We start from the raw sequence: 24,247 nt of genomic DNA, 5'->3' as shown, positions 1-24,247 counted from the left end.
CCACGGCCAGAGCCTGAGGGTCCCGGGACTTGGACACAAAAAGGAAGGATCTTCCCATTGTTCCGGAACGCGAAGAGGTCCACGTCCGGAAGCCCCAGAGGTCGAAGAGTTGCACGAAGACCCCTGGATGTAGAGACCACTGCATCCGTTGTAACTACCTGCCAGTGAAGGGGAAGAAATGACCGCCCTTGGAGAAGCAGGGGGGAGTGGAGCCATCAGTGCAGAGACTGACGGACCCTGCGAGGGAGAACAATCCGACGATCGAGGGACAGAGGAGACCTGTCCCACCGAGAGAGAATCGCCAGCTGAAGAGGGCGGTAATGAAACTGGGCAAAGGGTACGGCCTCCATGGCAGTCACCATCCGACCCAGGACTTTCATACAAGTGCGGATGGAAACTAGGACCTGAGCCCGAAGGGAGCGGACTCCTGACATAAGAGTCAGACATTTGACCGGCAGAAGGCAAATTCAGGCAGGGGCCGTGTTGAAGTGAAGTCCCAAGAAGATCAGAGACTGGGTGGGAGAGAGGACTGACTTGTCCCGGTTGACCATCCACCCAAAGCGATCCAGAGTGTGAAGAGTGACATCCACATTCTCCAGAGTCTGGGCTCTGGTGGGAGCCTTGATGAGAAGGTCGTCCAGGTAGGGTATCACCGAGACTCCCCTCGACCGTAACAGGCCCATCACTGGCGCAAGGATCTTGGTAAAAAGACCTGAGGAGCCGTGGCCAGGCCAGGGGGGGGCACGCTATGAATTGCGGAGGTACCGATGATGGCCTGGAAATATTGGGACATGGAGGTAGGCATCCTTGATGTCCACCGAGGAAGAAACTCCCCTTGTTCCAGGGACGCCACCACCGGATGGAGAGACTCCATTCGGAAGAGGCGGATAAGATGATGACGGTTGATACGCTTGAGGTCTAGGATTGGTCGCACAGGACCGGCCTTCTTGGGAACCACAAAAATATTGGAATAGAAACCCCAAAATCGTGCCCCTGGAGGAACGGGAACGATAACCCCTTGGAAAAGCAGAGACTGAAGAGCCTCTCGAAATTGCTTTGCCAGAAAAGGAGACCAGGGGGCACGGGATTGAAAAAAGCGATCCCTCGGAAGCAGACAGATCCTCTGGGGGGATTCCGCTAAGATACCCTGATGGAGCTTTAGGCACCACTCCAACAGAGCCTTGGACACCCATGTCGAGGCGAAGATGGGAAGAGGAGAAGAGCCAGCTGCTTCAGAGGCAAACTTCGCTAAGGATTCTACCTTTTTGTCTGTGGAAACCTTGAAGGCAGCGGCATCTGCCAATGGCAGTGTATTCGCCTTAGAGATCCGGGAGATTGGTGGATCCACTGAGGGAGGGGAAACCACCTTAGTGACAAGGTCCTTGTCAAATGGATAATGTTCTTGAATAGTCTTGATTCCCGGGAACCTCTTGTCTGGATGTTTCCATGCAGATTCCAGAATGGCATCAAAGTCAGCGTGAGAGCTGAACCTTTGAGGTGCTGGCTTACTCCTGGAGTGGCATCCGAAGATCCTGAGTCCTCTTAAGTGAAATGTGTCTCTTATGGCGGTCACCAATGCGTTCACCGTTTCAACTGGATACAAGCGGTTCTCAGAGTCAGATGCCGGCTCGGAAGCCTCGTCTGCCAGTTCACCAGGAGAATGTGAACGAGTGGAGGCAGTCCTGGAAGGGGGCGACCTTGACCGGGTACGCGGCTCTGGCGTGGCAGAGCGACGACTCCAAGAACGTCCTCTGGAGGAGCGACGTTTGTGCCTAGATGACAGGGGGGGGCGGGACCCACGAGGGGGACGCCCACGTCTATCTGAAGACTCAATGGAAGAGTCAGACGTGGCACCCCTGGTACGCTTGTGAGAGCGAGAAGTATGTGGAGACGAGGAGCGGGCCCTCTCAGAGGCCCTGCGCAGGGTAGACCCCTTCAAGGCGGACACCACCTCCCGGGAGGCCTCAGCCACCGAACGGGAGACTTTGGTCCAGTCAGCCATATACTGGGTCAGGGAAGAAAACCCAGGCTGGTGGAGCGGCTGAATCCACCGAAACCGAAAGGGGATCAGGGGGTACCAGGGGGTCTGGGAGAGCAGTGGAGCAGGCAGGGCAAGTGGGCTCAGTAGAGCCAGGACATCTTGGTGCTACAGTGCTTACAGACAAAATAAGTCACTGACGTCAGGAACGTCTGTGTCCCCTGGCAGCTGCGGTGAGGAGAACCCGGCTCTGTGCAACTAGTGACAGAAAACAGGCCAGCCAATAGCAGAGAGGGGCGTGCCTGAAGCCAAGGCACTAACTAATTGGCCCCTCCTAACTGATTGGAGGCTACTTCGCGCCTCTGATGAGCTCAGACAGCCCTGTGGGCGGAGATACAGACTGGCCGAGAAGAATCTGTAATGGCGCCCGCTCCTTGTCCCGAACGCACATATCAGCCGCATATGCACTTGGGGGAATAGAGCGGGTGGCCCACACGCCGGCAGAGACTGCCGGAGAAGTATAAGTAAGCCGGCGCTCAGAGCGCCCGGTCCGTACTTTAATGGCGCCCGCTCCTTGTCCCGAGCGCAGCATAGCCGCATATGCGCTCAGGGGAATAGAGCGGGCAGCCTATACGCCGGCAGAGACTGCCGGAGAAAAAGAAAGTAAGCCGGCGCTCAGAGCGCCCAGCCCGTACAAGCGCCGCGGCTGTCAGCCGCATATAAGACGCTGCGGTCAATGTAACCACACACACAGTGAAGTAAAACACAGATTACATGCCCCCTAAAATGCCACTGCTCCCCCAGAATAAAAAGTCCAGCCCCTGTATAAGCCAGCCCTATAACCTGAAAAGGTGGGCCAAAAACAGGGGGTCTCCAGAGGTTGCCAGTCCGCACCTAAGGATTAAAGGGGGAAAGTACTTACCTCAGTCAGAAGAACTTACCTAATGGAGTCTTCAGTGAAGTCTTCAGTCAGCTTTTCTCACCTGCATCACACCTGGCTGCTATGCGCGAGCGAGGCGTGGAGGTAAATAGGGGGACCCGGACCCATGAGGTACCAACACAGGCGCTGACCGTTGGCGAGGGGGGGGGGGTGAACAGCGCATATACGCAATGTCTGTGCCCCCTTCCTCGCAATGGGGAAACAGGGAACCGGAGTCCCCACCTGAAAACAGGAAAGAAAAAGGAATAAAAAACTAACACATCCCTAACTAGGAAAACAAAAAATCAGAAGATCTGGTCTGGAGAATTCCAGACCATGTCCACCTCCTTCAGACACTAAGCATAAACTGATTACCTCTGGGCCTGAAGGCGGGTATATCCTGCTAGGAGGAGCTGACTTTTTATTACCATAGTGTCACACCTCCTAAAGACAGCAGCATACACCCACGGTCTGTGTCCCCCAATGGAGCCGATAGAGAAATAACCTATTTCTATAAAAATCCTATCCAGTCTAGATCTGTGTGTACTAATAAAACGGAACATTGTATGCAAGCTAAACCTGCAGCCAAAATCTACACTCTTCTACTCTCTCTAGTTTAGCAAGATGCAGGGTGCACATGGAACAGAAAAACAGGACTACAAGGACTAGACGGAAGGATTATTTGATTGTCCTCCCAGCAGGTTCAATGTGCTGCTTTCAGCTGCTCATGTGCTACTGCTCTGAGCCATAATGGGATAAAATTGATACTCGGGAGAGAATATTTTTCAATAATCTGGTGCTAAAATGTTTTACAGATCTGTAAATTAATTATATTTAAAAAATCTTTAGCCTTCTAGTACTTATCAGCTGCCGTATGCTTCAGAGGAAGTTGGATAGTTCTTTCCTGTCTGACGACAGTGCTCTCTGCTGACATCTCAGTGTTAGGAACTGTGCGTAGCAGAAGAGGATTGCTACGGGGATTTGATCCTGCTCTAAACTATCCGTTCATTTTTGGGTAGCCACAATAGGCATGCCATTTAACATACCTGAAATATCGCCCTTTAAAGAGACAACTTTTTTTTTATTTAAGTAGTACTTTTACTTTTTACAACAAAATAAGTATGCTTAAAATGTCTTATTTTGAGAAAAAAAAAAAAAAAAATAAATAAATAAATAAAAATTATATATGGCTGTTTGAGGGCTCAAACTTTGTGCTGTGATCAGGTAGTTTATATTAGTACCATTTTGTTTTAGATGGAACTTTTTTTGTTCTTTTTCCTCCATACGTTGATCTTGTATGGTGAACGTTGTAAACCATGGTACGTTTTGTACGGGTACAGGGGGAGTAATCAAAATTTTTATTAAAAGTTGTAGTTTTTTTCTTTTATAGTCTCTCATAAGCAGTCATTAGTCGTTGCTCAGTTACACTGGCACTCTGCTTAAATAGGCACGGTCAGATACAAAAACTTTTTATATATGGTGGGAGGAATTCAAGCCTGTAGTAATTTTTCCTATGCTAATGCTAGTTATCTCAACCATCAAACAGAGCTCTCCTGAAAAAAGCTCACCGCTGATGTGAAACTGGCCTTACAGCAAGTTATTTACATTTTAGTCATGATCTTTCCACTGCATCATTTGCTGACTTACAAAAACATAGCCGTAATGTGGGTTTTACTTTGTATAATAAAACAGCTTACAACTGCTTCAGAGACCAAAAGCAGTGCTTTTCCATTTTCAATCAAAATTATTAACAGACTCCATTATAATTCAATGGGGTCAAATCAGTCACTGCCTTTGTTTACAATAGGCATCATGACATTTGAACAGAGCCTTTAACCCCTAAAGGACTCCGCTTTCAAATTTTTGTACTTTTTCCCCCTCCTTACTTTCTAAAAATCGTAGCTGCCGGGAGTGTTATTTAATTTTAGATGCCGCAATCAACTTTGATCGCAGGGGGAAATGCCGGACATCAATCTGTATATAGATTATTTAAAAAAAAACAGAGCAGCTTACCAACTGCAGGTGTTGTTCTCTTTGGAAAATCCACTGTGTCTGCAGGATCTTCAGAAGCCTTTTTGCCTGATGATAAAAAATTGTGATAAATGTATCAGGCTCTGAAATTGTATACTTTTTTTTGCTAGCTGAGCACAAAAGTTTAACCTTAATTTGGACATTTTTATTAGAAGTGCTGAAGTAATTCACATTATAGGCAGACTGCATAGAAATCAAGTTCATTGGTGAACATCTATCTTCTCTATCTTATGAAAAGAAACGGAGAAGACAGATTTATACTTAAAGCTATCTGTAGGGATTGCTTATCTCGTGAATCAGGAATAAAGGAAGAATCACTTCCCAAATGAAAAAATTACCTTATTCAGATGTTTATGCAAAACTTCGGGAACATGTCAGATGAGATGAATTGGCACAGAGTGATTGAAAGGGGGGAAATAAAGTGGTAAAGGGGTGATCAAGGGGAAAATTAAGTGACACATGGGGTTGGTGAAATGCCACATTTGTAATGTTGATGCTGTTAGTGGAATGTCATAGGATGTGCAACGTGATACATGCAATTGGCGGTATGGTGAGAAGTAGGTATTTAAACCATGAACATCTCAAAGTGGTCACCAACATGTAAAGTTTGGAAAGCTCTGAACCAGTCTATCCTAATTCCATCTCCTTGCATATAAGTTCAGTAGTTTATTCAGATCAGTTAGTTCCCAAATCACATTCCCTATCAACCTCCTTAGTACTCAGTGAGCTGTATGCCTGCTACAGGCTATACTGTAGCTGTTTACTCATATCTTCTGCTTAACATATTTAGTAGTGGTATACTGTACTGTCTGTCACCAAGCTGCTAAACAAGTTATGACACTGCTAGTTTGTTATATATTTGATTGTACTTATAAGGCTGTATTCCTATGCTAGTGCAAATGCGCAAATTGTGGTATAAACACCATTGTTTTTACTGAAAATGTTGTCATTTGCAGAAAGAAAATAAAAAATAAAGTGATTTTACTGCCGCATGTGAAGACAGCCTAAATTAAGAAGGATTTAACAAATAAAATATATCTGATCTTTTTAACAGAACTATAACTCCTCCAAAGTGCTCATCCAAGCTCCTAGCAGTAGTCAAGTACCTATGACAGTTTTGGGGGTTTTCAAGATTTCCTTAGCCTTTCACAGGCAATATAATTGTGGTAATGCCTGATGCACTGACAATAATTATATTACCTGTTCAAGACTAAGTAAATTCTGAAAACATGACCTGTTGGAGGACTGTGCTTGGGAAACATTAAACTAGGTCATAGCAAATTAATTACCAAATTTAACTAAATTTCCATCCCTATAAAGAAAGGGGGAGGGGGTTACACCGGAGCACTGTGTACTTACAGCACCAGGTATTTACACAAGAAATAGCTTTGTATATGCACCCTGTCATTTATGGTGGTTTCACACCAAGAGTCTATTGGAAGAACAACACATAAATTAACATTAATTTTAATGCAATTATCTGAGCCAAAGCAAGGAGAGAAGTGTAATAGTAAATATAAGGGTAAGGCTTTATACTTAATGTTGGATCCACATTTGGCTTTATACGACAAAACATTCTGTGTGTCAAGTTACCTATGGGTTATTTTAATTACTAAAGATTAAGACGACAAAACAGCTGCATCTCTAATGCAATAGCAATAGTTACCTTTTCCACGACGTACACCAAAGCAACTAGGATTCTGTGGTTCAGTATTCACAGTCTGAGGATTTTCTTGATACTTTTCAGCCTGTGGTATCTCCCGATGAATATGGTAAGAAAGATTCCTAAGGAGGCATACAACATTCTCCACCAGCTAGTGAAGCAGATAAAAAAAATATATATATAAAAAAATTAAGTCAGTAGACTGATTTAAGGAAGTTCTATCAATAGGTTGTAAAGTTGTTTTTCCCACATATACATAAAGAAGGTACTATCTTTAAGATACTACAGGGTAGAGCTGGACGTTATGAGCAAAAATTTGTTTCACAGTATTTTTGTAAGTGATGGCGGTTCCACGGTATTTAACGGTGTTTCCCCCCCCCGCCGCCCATGTGTCCTGGGCACCGCTTCTCTTCCAATCCCCCCCCAAATGAATTATCAGATGCTATCCCGACATGTCACCACAAGCGCTCCTCTGCTCACCATATCATTTGCATGCTGCCGCCGCTAGAAATCCGTACTGTACTGCAAATAACGTTTCCCGGGCTCTGGTACCGTCTTCACTGTTCTGTGTTGTCGTCCTCTTGCTGTTTTCTTCAGAAGGAAAAGTAACAGAGCCGCCAGCCGGGGCGGGACATCACTGCGGCCGGGGATAGGCTGACGGCTCTGTGACGTTCCCAACCCCAGGACCACAGCGGAGGGACCATGAGGCCGGTAACTGGGAACGTCGGAAGGTGATTTAAAGTTTCTTTTGTTTATTTTTGCAGCCCAGGCTACGTTATTTGTAGTACAGTACAGATTTATAGCGCCGGCGGCTCGCAACTCATAGGAGGATGAGCAGAGGAGCGCTTGCAGATGACATGATGTGGGGACTGATGTTGGGACAGCGAAGCTGATAATTCATTGGGGGGGGCGGAAGAAAAGCAGAACAGTGCTTGAGGGTGACATATGATTAGTTCACCGATGTGGGGACAGTGTGCTGCGGCGGATAATTCATTCATTCGAGGGGGTGGGGGGTGGTAGGTGCCCAACCGGTATTGCGATATGGGCAAAATTCATATTGTGCAGGAAAAAAATTTCGGTATTCGGTATGAACAGATATACCGCCCAGCCCTACTATAGGGTATTCTCACTTATGAAGACTCCATGGACCCTTACCGGCCTGCTGAGGAGGGTAAAAAGCCAAAACCGAAGCAGAGCTTGCCTGTTTATGCAATTCACTAAAAGCTACCATGATTACGTAGCTACACAAGGCCAGAAGGAGTAAGGAAGCCCATTAAAAGGGGTATTCCCATCTGAATATTTATAGCATATCTATAGAATATCCAATAAATGTCTGCTCGATGCAGATCCACACGTATCTCGTGACAGAGAGCTCTCTGGCCTACTTTACGCTGTGAGCTGGAAGGGAAGTCAAAAACTGCGGAATGTGCTGTTTCACACAGTTTACTAAACTCCCATAGTGGTTAATTGAAGTTGCATACACAGTAACTAACATATCTTATGGTGCTACATTGTTTGTAAAACTCCCATTAAGATAGTGTAATTCTTTTCTAACTGTAGAGCAGCCAATTTGGAAGTTTTGGCTTCCTCCATCAGCTGCAATTTGTCTGAAGGGAACCAGGGAGCTCTAAATCTTAAAAGGGGTAATCAAATGTTAAACAACTGGTGCCAGAAAGTTAAACAGATTTGTAAATTACTTCTATTAAAAATTCTTAACCCCTTAACGACACATGACGTACTGGAACGTCATGTGTCCGCTCCCGATCTATAACACGGGGCCACAGCGTAACCCGCTTCATAGCGGGTCGGGCCCGGCCTCTAACAATGGCCGGGACCCGTGGCTAATAGCGTGCTGCATTGATCGCGGTGCCGCACACTATTAACCCTTTAGACGCTGCGTTCAAAGTTTAACGCCGCGTCTAAAGTGAAACCATGCCGGTTAGCTCAGTGGGCTGTTCGGGATAGCCGCGGCGAAATCGCGGCATCCCGAACAGCTTACAGGACAGCAGGAGGGTCCCTACATGCCTCCTCGCTGTCAGATTGCCGAATGACTGCTCAGTGCCTGAGATCCAGGCATGAGCAGTCAAGCGGCAGAATCATCGATCACTGGTTTCCTATGAGAAACCAGTGATAAATGTAATAGATCAGTGTGTGCAGTGTTATAGGTCCCTATGGGAGCTAACACACTGCAAAAAAAAAAAAAAAGTTAATGAAGATCATTTAACCCCTCCCCTTTTAAAAGTTTGAATCACCCCCCTTTTCCCATAAAAAATAAAAAAACTGTAAATAAAAACAAACATATATGGTATCGCCGCGTGCGGAAATGTCCGAATTATAAAAATATATCATTAATTAAAACGCACGGTCAATGGCGTACGCGAAAAAAAAATTCCAAGGTCCAAAATAGTGCATTTTTGGTCACTTTTTGTATCATGAAAAAATGAATAAAAAGCGATCAATAAGTCCTATCAATGCAAAAATGGTACAGTTAAAAACTTCAGATCACGGAGCAAAAAAATTAGCCCCCATACCGGCCCGTACAAGGAAAAATAAAAAAAAGTTATAGGGGTCAGAAAATGACAATTTTAAACGTATTAATTTTCCAGCGAGTTATGATTTTATCCAGAAGTACGACAAAATCAAACCTATATAAGTAGGGTATCATTTTAATCGTATGAACCTACAGAATAAAGATAAGGTGTCATTTTTACAGAAAAATGTACTATGTAGAAATGGAAGCCCCCAAAAGTTACAAAACTGCGTTTTTTTCTTCAATTTTGTCTCACAATGATTTTTTTTTCCGTTTCACCGTACATCCAAGACACCCACGATCCCCCTGAAGGGATAGGAGTGAGGTGGCAGGGGTGCCTCCCCTCCTATTCCCTGCTATTGGTAGGTCAGAAGCGACCGACCAATAGCAGATCAGGGGGCTAAAGTTCAGTTCCCCCGTTCCGCCCACCCACAGCAGTGCGGGCAGAAAGGGGGAACTGTTCTGTGACCAGCGCCATCGGCGGCGGGCTAGGCGACGATCAGCGGCGGAAGCGATGACGTGCTCCCTGGTGCAGACTACAGAAGCTGGTGAGTTGCCTAGCAACATCTGGAGGGCTACAGTTTGGAGACCACTATACACTGGTCTCTAAACTGTAACCCTCCAGATGTTGCAAAACTACAACTCAGCATGCCCAGATAGCAGTTTGCTGTCTGGGCATGCTGGGATTTGTAGTTTTGCAACATCTGGAGTGCCACAGTTTGGAGATCACTGTGCAGTGGTTTCTAAACCGTGGCCCTCTAAGGGTGCGTTCACACAGAGTAATTCAAGAGGAATTTACTCGAGTAATTCCTCTTGAATTCTCCGCTACAAATTAATGCACATCTCCTCTGCCCATTGACTTTAATGTTATTTCTGCTGGCCTGTTCACACTGCGGAAATTCTGCTAGCAGAATTCCGACGCTAAATTCCGTTCCGCTTGAAGAAAGAACATGTTAATTCTTCAAGAGGAATCCGCTAGCAGAAATCAATTGAAGTGAATGGTAAAAAAAAGTGCAATTTGCGCGGAAATGGATGAAAACCCTTCACTTTCTCCCCCATGTCCGCGCGCAATTCCACGCAAATTGCGCAAAAATTTTCCGTGAATTTTGTGAGAAATTTTTTTTTCGCCCGTAAATTTTTCAGCGTGAATTACTCTCCATTTACTCCGTGTGAACGCACCCTAAATCTTGCAAAACTACAACTCCCAGCATGCACGATCAACAAAAGGCTGTCTCGCATGCTGAGAGTTGTAGTTGCTTACCTCCAGCCAGCTGTTTTATAACTACATCTGCCCTTCGGCAATCAGTACATGCTGGGAGTTGTAGTTTTGCAACAGCTGGAGGCAAACTGGTTGGAAAATACTGAGTAAGATAACAGAACTTAACCCCTTAAGGACCCAGCTCATTTATACCTCCAGCGCAAAATTACTTATCCCCTATCCTTTGGATAGGGGATAAGTTATAGATCGTGGGGGGTCCGAGCGCTGGGGCTCCCGGGATCTCCTGGAGGGGGCCGCAGCAGTCTGCAGGAAGTGAAGTTTCATCCCCAGCAGAAAGCCGCGGCAATGGCTCTATGGGGTACATGGAGGGGGTGTGTGTCTGCCGCGGCCCCAGCGCTCGGAACCCCCGCGATCTATAACTTATCCCCTATCCGTTAAGGACCCGGACATTTTTTGCACATCTGACCAGTGTCACTTTAAGCATTAATAACTCTGGGATGCTTTTACTTTTCATTCTGATTCCGAGATCGTTTTTTCTTGACATATTCTACTTTATGTTAGTGGTAAAATTTTGTCGATACTTGCATCATTTCTTGTAGAAAAATTCCCAAATTTGATTAAAAAATTGAAAATTTCACTTTTTTTACTTTGAAGCTCTCTGCTTATAAGGAAAATGGATATTCCAAATAAATTATATATTGATTCACATATACAATATGTCTACTTTATGTTTGCATCATAAAATTGACATGTTTTTACTTTTGGAAGACATCAGAGGACTTCAAAATTCAGCAGCAATTTTCCAATTTTTCACAAAATTTTCAAAATCTGAACTTTTCAGGGACCGGTTCAGTTTTGAAGTGGATTCGAAAGCCTTCATATTAGAAATACCCCACAAATGACCCAATGGTGTTTCACAGGAATAGCAGTAAAGTGAAGGAGAAAATTCAAAATTAAAATTTTTTACACTCGCATGTTCTTGTAGACCCAGTTTTTGAATTTTTACAAGTGGTAATAGGAGCCCCCCAAAATTTGTAACCCCATTTCTTCTGAGTATGGAAATACCCCATGTTAGGACGTAAAATACTCTGCGGGCGAACTACAACGCTCAGAAGAGAAGGAGTCACATTTGGCTTTTTGAAAGCAAATTTTGCTGAAATGGTTTTTGGGGGGGCATGTCGCATTTAGGAAGCCCATGTGGTGCCAGAACAGCAAAAATACCTACATGGCATACTATTTCGGAAACTACACCACTTAAGGAATGTAACAAGGGGTACAGTGAGCAATGAGAAAATGACCCCCAAAATTTGTAACCCCATTTCTTCTGAGTATCGAAATACCACATGTGTGGACGTCGAGTGCTCTGCTGGCGAACTACAATGTTCAGAAGAGGAGGAGCGCCATTGAGCTTTTGGAAAGAGAATTAGTTTGGAATGGTAGTCAGGGGCCATGTGCATTTACAAAGCCCCCTGTGGTGCCAGAACAGTGGACACCCCCCACATATAACCCCATTCTGGAAACTACACCCCTCACAGAATTTAATAAGGTGTGCAGTGAGTATTTACACCCCACTGGCATTAGACAGATCTTTGGAACAGTGGACTGTGCAAATGAAAAATAAAATTTCATTTTCACGGACCACTTTTCAAAAAATCTATCAGACACCTGTGGGACATAAATTCTCACTGTACCCCTTATTACATTACATGAGGGGTGTAGTTTCCAAAATGGGGTCAAATGTGGGGGGGGGCATTGTTCGGGCACTATGGGGGCTTTGTAAACACACGTGGCCTTCAATTCTGGACAAATTTTCTCTTCAAAATCCCAATGGCGCTCCTTCTCTTCTGAGCATTGTAGTTCGCCCGGAGAGAACTTTACATCCACATATGGGGTGTTTCCATACTCAGAAGAAATGGGGTTACAAATTTTGGGGGGCTTTTTTGACTATTTTCCCTTGTGAAAATGAAAAACTTAGGGTAACACCAGCATTTGTGAATTTATTTTTTTTCCCATCCAACTATGAAAATTTGTCAAACACCTGTGGGGTGTAAATGCTCACTATAACCCCTTGTCACGTTCCGTGAGGGGTGTAGTTTCCAAAATGGGGTAACATGTGGGTATTTATTTTTTTGCGTTTATGTCAGAACTGCTGTAAATCAGCCACCCCTGTGCAAATCACCAATTTAGGCCTCAAACGTACATGGTGAGCTCTCACTCGTGAGCCTTGTTGTGCATCCGCAGAGCATTTTCCGCCCACATATGGGGTATTTCCATACTCGGGAGAAATTGCATTACAAATTTTGGGGGTCCTTTTTTTCCCTTTTTACCGCTTGTGAAAATTAAGAGTATGGGGCAACACCGGCATGTTAGTGTAAAAAATAATTTTTTTTTACATCAACAGGCTGGTGTAGATCCCAACTTTTTCTTTTCATCGGGGGTAAAAGGAGAAAAAGCCCCCCAAAATTTGTAGTGCAATTTCTCCTGAGTACGGAATTACCCCATATATATGGCCCTAAACTGTTTCCTTGAAATACGATAGGGCTCCGAAGTGAGAGAGCACCATGTGCATTTGAGGACTAAATTAGGGATTGCACAGGGGTAGACTTAGGGGTATTCTACGCCAGTGATTTCCAAACAGGGTGCCTCCAGCTGTTGCTAAACTCCCAGCATGACTTGACAGTCAGTGGCTGTCCAGAAATGCTGGGAGTTGTTGTTTTGCAACAGCTGGAGGCTCCGTTTTCCAACCAGTGTGCCTCCAACTGTTGCAAAACTACAACTCCCAGCATGTACTGATCACCGAAGGGCATGCTGGGAGATGTAGTTATGCAACAGCTGGATGTACACAACTACAACTCCCAGCATGCCGAGACAGCTGTTTGGGCATGCTGGGATTTGCAGTTTTGCAACATCTGGAGGGCTACAGTTTATAGACCACTGTATAGTGGTCTCAGACTGTAGCCCTCCAGATGTTGCTAGGCAACTTACCGGCTTCCGTAGGATCCAGGTAGCCGTCCTCTTCTGCCGCACAACATCGCCACCCGCTGATTACCGTTGCCCGCTGCCTCCGGATGGGTAAGTGGATCTTCTGCCGTCGGTCCTCTGGTTTCCCCGTTCTGCCCTGCCTATTGTGGGTGGGCAGGATGGGGAAAACTTAAATTACCCCCCCCCCCGCCCCCGATCTGCTATTGGTCGTCGCTTCTGACGACCAATAGCAGGGATAGAAGGGGTGGCATCACTGCCACCTCACTCCTATCCCTTCAGGGGGATCGTAGGTGTCTTATACAACCGAGATCCCCCTTATATTCCGGGTCACCATAGACACGTGTGACCCGGAATAGCCGCAAATCGCAAGTGTGAATTCTCTGCGATTTGCGCCGATCGCCGACATGGGGAGGGGGGGGTCTGATGGCCCCCCTGAACATTTGTGCGGGATGCATGCTGAAGCCGGGCGGGGACCGAAATTCCCACAGGCGTATGGATACGTCCTAGGTCCTTAACCTCTTCAGGACATAGGGCGTATGGATACGCCCTGCATCCCGAGTCCTTAAGGACCGAGGGCGTATCCATACGCCCGTGGGAATTCCGGCCCCCACCGCTAGCCGGTTGGGGACCGGAGCCGGATGCCTGCTGAAATCGTTCAGCAGGCATCCCGGCATATCGCCCAGGGGGGTCATAATGTCCCCCCATGTCGGCGATCGCCGCAGATCGCTGGACAATTCAGTCCAGCGATCTGCGGCGATTCCGGGTCAATCGGGTCTCCAGTGACCCGGAATTTCTGGCTGTTCGGGGCCGTCAGAGACGGCCCCGAACAGCCAGAGTCTGCAGGAGTGAGGTGGCACTGGTGCCACCTCACGATCGCCCTGATTCGTCGGCCGGATTACCGGCCGACCAATCAGGGCGCCTGCTGCGGGTGTCACTCCCGCACATCCTCCGCCCCTCTTCTGGAGGACGTGAGCGGGTGCGGGACGTGCACCCCGGGTGCTGGGGACCCCGATCCCCGGCGCCCCTGTTGGGATCGGGGCCCCAGGAGCAGCTGCGGCGGCGGGACTGACCTGCAGCGTCTGGATCGTTGGAGGTGAGTGACAGCCTCCTGCTGTTGCTTAGCAACAGCTCCCAGCATGCAAAAAGGGCATGCTGGGAGCTGTAGTTATGCAACAGCAGGAGGCAGACCACCACAACTCCCAGCATTCCCTTATGGGCATGCTGGGACTTATGGTTTTGCAACAGCTGGAGGCACATTATTTCTATGGAAAAGTGTACCTTCAGCTGTTGTATAACTACAACTCCCAGCTTGCACAAACAGCTAAAGTGCATGCTGGGAGTTGTAGTGGTGCATCTGCTGGTTGCATAACTACAACTCCCAGCATGCCCGTTGGCTATCGGTGACTGCTGAGAGTTGTAGTTTTGCAACAGCTGAAGGCACACTGGTTGTGAAACAGAGTTTTTTTTTTTACCTAACTCAGTGTTTCACGACCGGTGTGCCTCCAGCTGTTGCAAACTACAACTCTCAGCAGTCACCGTACACCATGCACCGTACATGCTGGGAGTTGTAGTTTTGCAACAGCTGGAGGCACACTGGTTGTGAAACACTGAGTTAGGTCACAAACTCAGTGATACATAACCAGTGTGCCTACAGTTGTTGCAAAACTGCAACTCTCAGCAGTCACCGACAGCCAACGGGCATGCTGGGAGTTGTAGTTATGCAACAGTTGGATGTCCCCCCCCCACCCAATGTGAACGTACAGGGTACACTCACATGGGCGGAGGATTACAGTAAGTATCTGGCTGCAAATTTGAGCTGCCGCAAACTTTCTGCTGCAGCTCAAATTGCCAGCAAGAAACTACTTTAAACCCCCGCCCGTGCGACTGTACCCTAAAAACACTACACTAACACAAAAAATAAAATAAAAAGTAAAAAACACTACATATACACATACCCCTACACAGCCCCCCTCCCCTCCCCAATAAAAATGAAAAACGTCTGGTACGCCACTGTTTCCAGAACGGAGCCTCCAGCTGTTGCAAAACAACTCCCAGTATTGTCGGACAGCCGTTGACTGTCCAGGCATGCTGGGAGTTTTGCAACAGCTGGAGGCACCCTGTTTGGGAATCACTGGCGTAGAATACCCCTATGTCCACCCCTATGCAATCCCTAATTTAGGCCTCAAATGCGCATGGCGCTCTCACTTTGGAGCCCTGTCGTATTTCAAGGCAACAGTTTAGGGCCACATATGGGGTATCGCCGTACTCGGGAGAAATTGTGTTACAAATTTTGGGGGGTATTTTCTGCTTTTACCCTTTTTAAAAATGTAAAATTTTTGGGAAAACAAGCATTTTAGGTAAAAAAAAAAATTTTTTTTTTACATATGCAAAAGTCGTGAAACACCTGTGGGGTATAAAGGTTCGCTTAACCCCTTGTTACGTTCCCCCAGGGGTCTAGTTTCCAAAATGGTATGCCATGTGGGTTTTTTTTGCTATCCTGGCACCATAGGGGCTTCCTAAATGCGGCATGCCCCCAGAGAAAAATTTGCGTTCAAAAAGCCAAATGTGACTCCTTCTCCTCCGAGACCTGTAGTGCGCCAGCAGAGCACTTTTCACCCCCATATGGGGTGTTTTCTGAATCGGGAGAAATTGGGCTTCAAATTTTTAGGGGTATTTTCTGCTATTACCCTTTTTAAAAATAAAAACATTTTGGGAAAACAAGCATTTTAGGTAAATTTTTTTTTTTTTTTTTTTTTTACATTTGCAAAAGTCGTGAAACACCTGTGGGGTATTAAGGTTCACTTTATCCCATGTTACATTCCCCGAGGGGTCTAGTTTCCAAAATGGTATGCCATGTGTTTTTTTTTTTGCTGTTCTGGCACCATAAGGGCTTCCTAAAGGTAACATGCCCCCCAAAAACCATTTCAGAAAAACGTACTCTCCAAAATCCCCTTGTCGCTCCTTCCCTTCTGAGCCCTCTACTGCGCCCGCCGAACACTTTACATAGACATATGAGGTATGTGCTTACTCGAGAGAAATTGGGCTACAAATACAAGTAAAAATTTTGTCCTTTTACCCCTTGTAAAAATTCAAAAATTGGGTCTACAAGAACACGTGAGTGTAAAAAATGAAGATTGTGAATTTTCTCCTTCACTTTGCTGCTATTCGTGTGAAACACCTAAAGGGTTAAAACGCTGACTGAATGTCATTTTGAATACTTTGGGGGGTGTAGTTTTTATAATGGGGTCATTTATGGGGTATTTCTAATATGAAGACCCTTCAAATCCACTTCAAACCTGAACTGGTCCCTGAAAAATACTGAGTTTGAAAATTTTGTGAAAAATTGTAAAATTGCTGCTGAACTTTGAAGCCCTCTGGTGTCTTCCAAAAGTAAAAACACGTCAATTTTATGATGCAAACATAAAGTAGACATATTGTATATGTGAACCAAAAAAAAAAAAAAATGTATTCGTAATATCCATTTTCCTTACAAGCAGAAAGCTTCAAAGTTAGAAAAATGCTAAATTTTCAAATTTTTCATCAAATTTACGGATTTTTCACCAAGAAAGGATGCAAGTATCGACAAAAATTTACCACTATGTTAAAGTAGAATATGTCACGAAAAAACAATCTCTGAATCAAAATGAATGTTTAAAGTGACAGTGGTCAGATGTGCAAAAAACGCTCCGGTCCTTAAGGCCAAAATGGGCTCCGTCCTGAAGGGGTTAAAGGGGTACTCCGGTGGTAAACTTTTTTTTTTTTTTTTTTTTTTTTTAAATCAACTGGTGCCAGAAAGTTAAACAGATTTGTAAATTACTTCTCATTAAAAATCTTAATCCTTCCAGTACTTATTAGCTGCTGAATACTACAGAGGAAATTATTTTCTTTTTGGAACACAGAGCTCTGCTGAATCACGAGCACAGTGCTCTCTGCTGACATCTCTGTACATTTTAGGAACTGTCCAGAGTAGAAGAAAATCCCCAGAGCAAACATATGCTGCTCGGGACAGTTCCTAAAATGGACAGAGATGTCAGCAGAGAGCACTGTGTTCCAAAAAGAAAAGAATTTCCTTTGTAGTATTCAGCAGCTAATAAGTACTGGAAGGATTAAGATTTTTTTAATAGCAGTAATTTTACAAATCTGTTTAACTTTCTGGCACCAGTTGATTTAAAAATAAATAAATAAAAAAGTTTTCCACCGGAGTACCCCTTTAACTGAAGGTTTGCCTCCATCTGTTGCAAAAGTACAACTCCCAGCATGTATGGTCTGTCAGTGCATGTTTTGAGTTGTAGTTTTGCAACAGCTGGAGGTTTGGCCCCCCCACCCCCCATGTGAATGTACTTTAGCGGGAAACTCACCATAAATCCCCGCCCGTGTGAAAGTACCTAAAAACACTAAACTAACACGTAATAAAGGGTAAAACACTACATATACACCCCCTTACACGGTCCCCCCCCCCCCGCCCCAATAAAACGTATCTTATGGGAGTGTTTCCAAAACGGAGCCCCCAGCTGTTGCAAAACAACAATTCCCAGCATTTCCGGACAGCCACTGACTGTACAGGCATGCTGGGAGTTTATCAACAGCTGGAGGCACCCTGTTTGGGTATCACTGACGTAGAATACCCCTATGTCCACCCCTATGCAATCCCTAATTTTGTCCTCAAATGCGCATGGTGCTCTCTCACTTTGGAGCCCTGTCGTATTTCAAGAAAACAGTTTAGGGCCACATATGGGGTATTGCTGTACTCGGGAGAAATTTCGTTAAAAAATTTGGGGGAATTATTCACCTTTTACCCCTTATGAAAAGGAAAAGTTAGGTTCTACACCAGCCTGTTCGTGTAAACATTTTTTTTTTTAAATTACACTAACATGCTGGTGTTGCCCCATACTTATTTTCACAAGAGGTAAAAGGAAAATAAGACCCCCAAAATTTGTAACAATTTCTCCTGCGTACAGAAATACCCACTATGTGGGGGTAAAATGCTCTGCGGGCGCACAACAAGGCTCAGAGTGAGAGCGCACTATGTACATTTGAGGCCTAAATTGGTGATTTGCGCAGGGGTGTCCGATTTTAAGGCGGTTCTGACATACTAAAAAAAAAGTACCGTATTTATCGGCGTATAACACGCACTTTTTAGGCTAACATTTTTAGCCTAAAGTCTACCTGTGTGTTATACGCCGATAAGCCGCTGCAGTTCAATGATTTAAAGCGGGTGCTTTAAATCAATGAACTGCAGCGGCTTTGCAGGTGCAGAGACAGCCAGCGCTGCCGGCTTCTCTGCCCCTGCCTGCCCTGGGGTTTAGAACCCTGCTGCTGGCCCTTCTCTCCCCCTGGCTATCGGTGCCGCTGCCCGTTCTCTCCCCTTGACTATCGGTGCCGTTTCTACGCAGTACAAATGTTCGGTAAAAATGACACCATCTCTTTATTCTGTCGGTCCATACGATTAAAATTATACCCTATTTATGTAGGTTTTATTTTTTCGTACTTCTGAAAAGAATCATAACTACATGCAGGAAAATTAATACGTTTAAAATTGTCACCTTCTGACCCCTATGCTATGACGCGGGGCCATGCCGTGCCGGTACGTCATGGGTCCTTAAGGGGTTAAGCTAGGTGTGGGACTACCATGAATATCGGACATTTGTGGCATGTTCTGGGAATATGGCTTGTCCTATGAATATTCCCAGATAGGAATAGCCCTTCCCTTTGAATAAACCAACATTGATCTATATTAACCCCTTAAGGTTTTTTTGCATTTTCATTTTTTCCTCATTGCCTTCTAAAAATCATAACGCTTTCAATTTTGCACATAAAATTCCATATGATGGCTTATTTTTTTGCGCCACCAATTTTGCAGTAACAGTAATTTTACCAAAAAATCCACGACTAAACGGAAAAAAAATAAATTGAGCGAAGGATCCATTGGGGGACACAGACCATGGGGGACACAGACCATGGGTGTATGCTGCTGTCTCTAGGAGGTATGACACTATGGCAACAAAAAGTCGGCTCCTCCCAGTAGGATATACCCGCCTCCAGGCCCTGAGCTAATCAGTTTTAGTACCAGAGCAATAGGAGAGGACCGACAGGTCAAGGAAAAAACACGAACTGTCCGAGAACCTGAAGAAAAAAATATAACTGAACACACCCTCGGAGACCCAAAGAGAAACCCAAAAGGGCGGGAGCTGTGTCCCCCAATGGATCCTTCAAGAAAGAGATTTTACGGTAAGCATTAAAAAATCTCCTTTTCTCCATCGGCTCCATTGGGGGACACAGACAATGGGACGTACCAAAGCCGTCCCTTGGGTGGGTAAGAAATCAGTCAGGTGGACGGCTGGACCGCCGCCGCCTGCAACGCCCCACAGCTCAGAGTAGCATCAGCTGATGCAAAGGTATTAATCTGGTAGAACCTTGTGAAAGTGTGCAAAGACGACCGTGTGGTTGCTTTTCAGAACTGCGAGGCCGAAACCACGTAGTGGAGGGCCCAGGATGCCCCGAAAAACTGGTGGAATGAGCCAAAACCCTGAAGGGTGGGATCTTCCTCCTTCCAGCAGTAGGCTTCCGAAATAGCAGACCGGATCAACCTAAAAATGGTGACCGTAGAAGTAGGTTGTCCTGTACGACGACCTTCTGGAAAAACAAAAAAGTAGTCGCACTGTCAAAAGGAAAAGGTGACTGAGAGATAAGTCCAAACAGCCCTTACCACAACCAGGTTGTGGAGCTCCCGGGGATGAGAAGGGGCCGGACAAAAAGATGGCAGGAAGATGTCCTAATTGAGATGAAAAACTTTAAACCATGTCAGGTAAGAAGGACAGACCTGGACGGAAAACATGTCCTGGTAGACAACCAGGAAGGGAGAACGGCAGGAGAGCTGCCAGCTCCAACACCCTCCTAACAGAGGTAAGAGCACGCCACGTTAAGGAACGCCACCTTCCAGGGAAGAAGGCGAAGAGGACTGTCCCTGAGAGATTCAAGAGGAGCGCCTTGCAGGGCACCTAAGACCAAGTGTAAATCCCTATAGAAGAAGGGAACCGATAAGGAGGGGCAGCGTGTGCCACTCCCTGAAGCAAGTCTGGACATGAGAATTTAATGCCAGAGGACGTTGAAAAAGAACGGAAACGGTTTACTTTGACCCTTAAGGAAGCTGAGAGCCAAGCCTTGGACCAGCCCTTATTGGAAGGGAAAAGGGGTCGCGGAAGGGAAAACCACGACCGGAGAAAAAGGCTTCACGCCAACAAAAATAAAAACCGCCAGGTATGGTGGTAATTCTTTGCAGAGGAAGGTTAAGAGCCCTCAGTATGGTGCGAACCACTTGGAAGAGAAAACCGCAGGTCCTTAGAACCGCGGTCTCAACCGCCACTCCGTCAAAAGCAGAGACGGTAAATAGGGGAGCTGAGACAGGAGGTCCGGGCGAGAGGGAAGGCGCAGCAAGTCGTTAGGCGCCTGACAGGCGGTTCTGCGAGCCTTATCCAGAGGCAAAAAGGAGCGCTTTTCATCCGTTGCCTCAACGCTTTGCAGGCAATAAGCCACACGGAGCGACATGCTACCAAGTAGCCAGTGGCAAGGGCAGTGGCTGCGCATGGAAGCAGAACAAAGAAAATCTCCAGCTAAGGAGCAATGGAGAGCTAGTGAGAAACCTGCTGTCTCGAAAACCAAATTTAGCCAAGGTTTCCACCTACTTGTCCGCTGGATCCTTGAAGGCAGCCGCATCGGCCAACGGCAGGGTAGACACCTTAGAGAGGCAGGAGACCGGTGCATCCACAGTTGGAGAAGAGGTCCACCGAGCAATGAGGTCCTTGGCGAAGTGATACTGCGCCTTTTCCTTCTTCGTTTCCTGAAACCTCTGTCAGGGTGCATCCAGGCAGTCCCTCTGTAACTGCTGCCAGCACATCCGCAGCTGTGGAAATACTGTGAAAAAAATACCACACATAATGAACTGTGAAAAACACCACACATACATGTCTGCTCAGCCCCAGTATAATAAAGAATCAACCATAAAGGAAAGGAGGGAAAATCCCTCCTGGCCAGCCCCAACAGTCCCCATGTAAAAGAGTGGACCAAAAATTCGGGGTCTCCAGATGTTGAAAATCTTCCCTAAAGAAAAAAAAAAAGGGGAAAATACTCACCTTAGTCAGAAACTTACCTCATGAAGTCTTCCTATGAAGTCTTCAGCCAGCTTTTATCACCTGCATCATGCCGGGCTACCATATGCGAGCGAGGCGAGCAGGGAGATAGGATGACCCGGAGGTACAAACCCAGGTGCTGACCATTGGCGAGAGGGGGTGAACAGCGCATATACGCAATATCTGTGCCCCCTTACTCGCAATGGGGAAACAGTGAGCTACAGTTCCTGAGTCCCCACCTGAAAAAAGGAAAGAAAATGGAATAAAAAAATCTAACACATCCCTAAATCTAGGAAAATAATAAAACATAAGACCTGGTCTGGAGAGAACTCCAGACCATGTCCACCTCCTTAGACACTAAGCTTAAACTGATTAGCTCAGGGCCTGGAGGCAGGTATATCCTGCTGGGAGGAGCCCACTTTTTGTTGCCATAGTGTCATACCTCCTAGAGAAAGCAGCATACACCCATGGTCTGTGTCCCCCAATGGAGCAGATAGAGAAATTTCATTTTGCAACTTATGGGGGCTTCCGTTTCTACGCAGTGCATTTTTCGGTAAAAATGACACCTTATCTTTGATAATGATAAGGATACCCTACTTATAATTTTTTTTCAGAAGTACGACAAAATCAAACCTATATAACTACATGGAGTAAAATTTATAAGTTTAAAATAGTCATCTTCTGACCCCTATAACCTTTTAATTTTTCCGTGTACGGGCCGGTATGATGGTTCATTTTTTGTGCCGTGTTCAGAAGTTATCAGTACCATTTTTCCACTGATCGGACTTTTTGATCGCTTTTTATTCATTTTCTATGGATATAAAAACGCCATTGACCATGCGGTTTAATTAAAGATATATTTTTATAGTTTGGACATTTACGCACGTGGCGCTACCACATGTTTATTTTTATTTATACAGTTTTTTTTATGGGAAAAGGGGGGTGATTCAAACTTATTAGGGAAGGGGTTAAAGGACCTTTATTAATTTTTTTTTATAACACTGCACACACTGATCTTTTACCCTGATCCCTGCAAAGCCATAGCTTTGCATGAATCAGTGTTCTAGGGGCTCGATTGCTCAAGCAGGTAGCTCAGGCTTGGAGCAATCAAACGCAGATCGGACGCGACAGATAGGCGAGGGGACCTCTGCTCACGTCCTAGCTGATCAGGACATCGCGATTTTATCGCGATAGTCCTGATCAGCCAGACTGAGCTGCCGGGAAGCTTTTACTTTCGTTTTGAACGTGGCTATCAACTTTGATCCCCGCATCTGAAGGGTTAATAGTGCACGGCACAACGATCTGTGCTGCACGCTATTAGCCCAGTGTCCCGGCTATCATTAGCAGCCAAGAAAGACCTGGTGTGATGCAGGGTCACGGCGTGACCCTGTTTTAAACACCGGGACCGGGCGCAGGGTGTACAGGTACGTCCTGCGTCCAAGGCTTCTAATACATACAAGATAAGTGGACACTCACCTATCAGGAAAATGCAGATATTTAACAATTTAGAGTGGATGCTTACCCTAATAAAGTCAATAGAAAGATGGCTGCACATGCACACAAATCCTTATATTGAAGTCTCCTTCACTGATACAAAACAGCTGTAACTCCAACAGACTTCAATTGAGAGAGCTGTGCCCAAGCATGGATATCTTTCCATTGACTCCAATGGGGAGAAGTAGCCACTAGGGGTATGTCTGTGTTCTCACCAAAGGAGACTGTCACAAAGGTTGAACCAGGCATTTCTGCCATAACTTGTCGATATACTATGAAAATGTAAAAAGGGATGTCCCTTTGACATTTCTCATCCTACCTTGTAATGAAGTGCATAAAAAGACAGATTAAGAAAATGGCTACAGCCAAACTGCTGTTTCTCTTTTCTGCCCTCAGTACAGTGCCTGTAGTTTTGAGCTGAACAGGCCATGTATATAAAATTACCTTGCTGTCAGCTTGTCCATGGCCCACCTCTGAGCGCAATATGTGGACCACAGAATCCACAAGCCCTTCACATTCCCTCATTTTCCTACGTGCTTCAGAGCGCTCAGATGAGATATTCCTAATGGAAGAGAAAAGACATTTAACATTTTAAAAATTAAAAAGGGCTTTAGATTTATTTATTTTTTTTGGCAATTTTAAAAACACACTTATTTAAAAAACACAACTCCCTTACCAACCTAAAACTTAAAATGGTTGTCCAGGCTATAAAAAAAAAAAAATAATACAATCTCTCTCTCTCTCTCTCTCCACATACATATTATACATACATATTATATACATATACATATACATATATATATCTCAATTTCCAATGAGATTTCTTCTATCAATTGTTACTTTGATATAAAGCTCAATTAATTATTTTCCACGTTCTAAAGTGTAGGAAGAAAACAATTGGGCTGAGGCTACAATGCTGCCTTTTTATATAACTAGCCGGGCTCAAGTCCTGCAGAACGCACAGGAACGGAGTTCCTGCACATTTTCCAGAGCAGGAACACTGTTCCCATTGGCAGGAGTCCTGCAGGACTAGTCCTTAAGTGGAAATCATGGGTGAGTTCCCACACTTTTTTCCCTAGGACTTGACCCCTGATAAGCTTTACCCATTTTAACCACAGAGCTAGAACTGCCTAATAAAAACCACAATGGCCTAATTTATTAAAGTCAAGTCTTCAAATATGCCAGATTTGCAGGCTGATAACAGGTTAAAAGGACCTACCATGCACAGGTCCAGCTGTCCAGAAAACCATCTTTAAAGGACAAGTCTCACAGTAAACAATTGTTCAGCTTTTAGTGCTGAAGGTA

The 24,247-nt window shown here is 45.4% G+C and overlaps 1 protein-coding gene across 10 annotated transcripts in view; it reads right to left on the bottom strand.

Moving 5' to 3' along the window:
• The window catches only part of CTNND1 (catenin delta 1), a 140,358-nt gene that overhangs the window by 41,066 nt on the left and 75,045 nt on the right, over positions 1-24,247 (bottom strand). For all 10 annotated transcript variants that reach the window (XM_056531182.1, XM_056531187.1, XM_056531189.1 and 7 more), the window contains 3 exons: positions 23,387-23,504; positions 6,595-6,742; positions 4,911-4,976 (listed from right to left, as the gene is read on the bottom strand). In XM_056531182.1, coding sequence (XP_056387157.1) covers positions 4,911-4,976; positions 6,595-6,742; positions 23,387-23,504 — 332 coding nt within the window. The remainder of the gene's footprint in view (positions 1-4,910; positions 4,977-6,594; positions 6,743-23,386; positions 23,505-24,247) is intronic.

Source organism: Hyla sarda, chromosome 7 (assembly GCF_029499605.1).
Source record: "Hyla sarda isolate aHylSar1 chromosome 7, aHylSar1.hap1, whole genome shotgun sequence".
Lineage (NCBI taxonomy): Eukaryota > Metazoa > Chordata > Amphibia > Anura > Hylidae > Hyla > Hyla sarda.
The sequence above is the reverse complement of the archived record's forward strand: the minus strand, read 5'-3'. Positions and strand labels throughout refer to the sequence as shown.